Source organism: Suncus etruscus, chromosome 14, assembly GCF_024139225.1.
Source record: "Suncus etruscus isolate mSunEtr1 chromosome 14, mSunEtr1.pri.cur, whole genome shotgun sequence".
Classification (NCBI taxonomy): Eukaryota; Metazoa; Chordata; class Mammalia; order Eulipotyphla; family Soricidae; genus Suncus; species Suncus etruscus.
The window spans coordinates 94,830,895-94,834,582 of NC_064861.1; the positions used below are offsets into that span (position 1 = coordinate 94,830,895).

General features: G+C 39.5%; 1 protein-coding gene across 1 annotated transcript; it reads left to right on the top strand.

Moving 5' to 3' along the window:
- Positions 1-332: 332 nt before the first annotated feature.
- On the top strand, positions 333-1,295 carry LOC126028668 (vomeronasal type-1 receptor 4-like). Its single transcript, XM_049787605.1, has one exon. It carries the CDS (start codon positions 333-335, stop codon positions 1,293-1,295), a length of 963 nt encoding a protein of 320 aa, XP_049643562.1.
- The last annotated feature ends 2,393 nt before the right edge of the window (positions 1,296-3,688 follow it).

Below are 3,688 nucleotides of genomic sequence, written 5' to 3' on the forward strand. Positions count from 1 at the left end.
TTCTGATTACCCTTTGAATCTCTACCATATCAGTAGTGATCTCTCCTTTTTCATTCCTAATACGAGTTATCAAGTTTCTCTCTCTTTCTTTCTTTGTTAGTATGCAGGAGTAGAAATAAATCACTGATTATGTCTCTTGGCTTGTACATTGTGGACTTGATTTGATCCATGATAAGCTCTACATTCCTGATCACTCTAAAGTAATATTTACATGAAGCTCTGAAAGTGGGCATATAATGCAAATGGATTCTCATAAAATTGTCATGATTTGCTTTTAGGCAAATCCATCAAGACCACAAAAAAAAACTTTATCTTGGGGACAAATGTCTGCAATGAGCCTTCTTACAGGAAGGAATGATTGCTACCCTCTCTCAGATGACAGTATTCAGACTGAAGTAATATCCATCAGGTATGTGACAGCCGGAAGGATCATCTTAGCAGAGACTTTCCTGGGAGCATTGGGAAATCTCCCTCTTCTCTGTCATTACCTGCTTAACTGCACTGAGGTCCAAGTGAGACCCATAGACTTGATCTTCATGCACCTGACTCTGTCCAATTCTTTGGTCATTGTTTCCAAAGGAATCCCCCAGACTATGGCAGCTTTTGGGCTGAAACATGTCTTCAGTGATTTAGGATGCCACTTTATTTTATATCTTCAGAGTTTGGGAAGGGGTGTGTCCATTGGTACCACTTGCCTCTTGTTTGTCTTCCAGGCCATTACAATCAGCCCCATAGACTCTTGCTGCAGAGTTCTGAAAGTCAAAGCTCCTCATTATGTCAACATTTCAATTTCTCTCTATTGGATCTTCTACATGGTTATTTATCTGTTTTTTTCTCTGCATATATTGTATATGTCTACCAAATGGAGCATGGAAAAAATCACATATAAAATAGAAAGCAGAAACTGTTATATGGACTACAATGAGAATATTTTTGTTCCAGTCTGTACTGCATTGATTGCATTCCCTTCTTCAGTGCTCATAGTCTGGGCCAGCGGCTCTATGATTCTCTTCCTGCACAGACACAAGCAAAGTGTCCAACACATTCACAGCAATCATGTATCCTCCAGATCCTCAGCGGAGACTAGAGTCACCCAAAGAATCCTTGTTCTGGTGAGTGCCTTTGTGTGTTTTTACACACCCTCCTCTCTCTTGAGTATGTGCTTGGCTCTAAGTAAAAATCAAAATCAAGTGTTGTGTAATATTGCAGATTTCATTTCTCTGTGCTTTCCTACTGTGAGCCCCTTTCTGATAATACGACCAGACCGAACTGTTTCAAAACTATCTTTACTTTGATGGTGACTAGGAAATTCTTTGATCAAACCCACAACAAAAGTGTATATTTTGTAACACTAAACAGTTTTTTAATTTTTATTTTGATCATAGTTGCTTACATATCATTCACAGTAGTATTTTAGGTATATATTAACATTGAATTAGGGGAATACCCATCACCAAATTTGTCTTCCCCCGATCCCCATTCCCTTCCTGCAACCCATATCCCCCATCATCATCCCCCGGGCTGCTAGAGTAGGTGGTCCCCTCTTTGTCTAGCTTACTATTAGTGATCATATATTTGTTTAGTCCTGGTACCCTCTCTTGTTTCCCCCCACCCTATTTGAGAGGCAAAGTTAGATAATTCGAGTTATGTGGTTTTATTTGAAGAAAAGAAAAGCAATAGAATGGGGTAAAAAATCAAATAGAAAAAAACAAATAAACTAAAAATGAGCAGAGTCCTTCTAGAGGCTTTCAACCTCAGTTTGAGAGGACATGAAAAAGGTAATTGAAACACAACAATACAGAAAGAAATATCATATTAAATATCCAGTGAGCACTACAGCATAAAGACAAGCACCACACAATAGTCTCGGTTCTGAAATCAAACCATGCCAGAGTGCAAGAAGAAAGATAAAGATAAAATAAAATTGGAGACATCAACTTCAATATCTACAACAAAATAAAGAAGTCAAAAAAATCAATCGATAAATAAATGTGGATAAAATTATTATTTTGTGCTTTTCCCCCCCTGCATAGGCACAGTAACTATTGGGGATATTATAGAGGGAATTCCCTTGACCTAGGAGATACAGGGTTTCTCCACCCCTGAAGTATACTGTCATGGGATTAACTATAGACTCCTTGCATGATCATTTACTCTCCCCTCGGTGATTTTGTGGCGTATGGAAGACTTCTGCTTCATCATGGATGGTAATATCAGACCTCTGTATCTAGAGATCTTGGTGTCTGTACAGCTCAAAGAATGGAGCTTATGATGAAATCTTTCTTTGTGGTCCTAGTAGTTCTGCTTCTTCAGTGTTGTTTTAATCCATTTTCTGTAGTTGATGGTCTTGGTCATTATGCTATTCTTACGATGGAGCCTGGGATAGTCTTTCAATATGTTTCCGGAAGACCCGTTCAGTTGCGATTGTCTCAGTCAGAACTCTGGAATTGGAGATCAGATCCTGGAATTGTTGAAGAGATCATAGACCAAAAGCTAGGCTAGACATTTGTTGTTGTTGTTGTTGTTGTTGTTCCTGGGATGCATACTGTCCAGTCCTGGTTGTGACAACCAGTCATCTGTAGATAGTGATCTTGGCTTTTGCACAGATCAAAGGGTGACATATCTTCTGATTTTGTCTTATCGTTAGCTGGTGTGGAAGGACAATTTGCTCTTAGATCAAGTTGTTCCCATTTCCTCATTGTCAGGTTATCAATTTAGAACTGGCACATGTTGGTGTCAGAGCAGCATTATGGATGGCATGGAGGGGATTTAGTTCCTGGAGCTGTTGTGGAGAACTCTGTTGTTTCTATGCCTGGGACCCAAGAGTCAAGGCTGGATGGTCGGTGCCTAATTCCCTGAGATCTAAGTTGGTTCCACATGACATACGTCCAGGGTTGGAGATGCCCCTGTGTTGTAAAGAAGTATGAGTTCTTATACCCAGTAGATAAGAGCTTGTTTTTACATGTAAATTTTCCACTTTTTTAATATGCCTTTGCAGGAAGAAGTGGTGCTACATTATATTGCTTGTGGAATTGGGGGTGGAGAGAGAAGAAAATAGACATACGGCAAAAACTAAAAATATATATGCTCACACATATCTAAAGAAAAAATATTCTTTTTTAAAAAAGATTAAATAAAAGACATAATTAAAGGAATAAAGAGGAGCCAGGAGAGATAGCATGGAGGCAATGCATCTGTCCTTTCTGCAGAAGGACGGTTTCTCAAATCCCGGCATCACACATGGTCCCCCGTGCCCACCAGGGGCGTCCTCAGAGCATAGAGCCAGGAGCACCTTCCGAGTGCTGCCAGGTGTGACCCAAAAGAAGCAAAAACAAATCAAATTAATAAACAAAAGCTAAAAGAAAACAAATAAACAAACAAGCAAATAAACAAACAAGAAAAAAAGAAAAAGGGAGAAAGTGATACAGAAGATTACATTTGGGGAAAAACAGGATAAGAGGTAGTGTTTTATAATTCTATACTTATGATGAAAGTATAGGTTTCCCCATTGTCTTTTGAGATTTCCTTGTGGGGTGTGGGCTCCAGGCAGGGAGTTCTTGAGTAGAGTTCTTGCAGTGGGGGTCCTTTTGGAGCTATGTCTGGTATCAAGCCACAGTCCACATTAGGGAGAAATGATTAGGAGGGCCACATGGCATGAGTCAGTTGGGGTGTTGGTTGTATTTTCTTG

Bases quoted from the DNA above. Each gene is read 5' to 3' on its own strand.
- LOC126028668 (XM_049787605.1), top strand. From the start codon at position 333: ATGAGCCTTCTTACAGGAAGGAATGATTGCTACCCTCTCTCAGATGAC.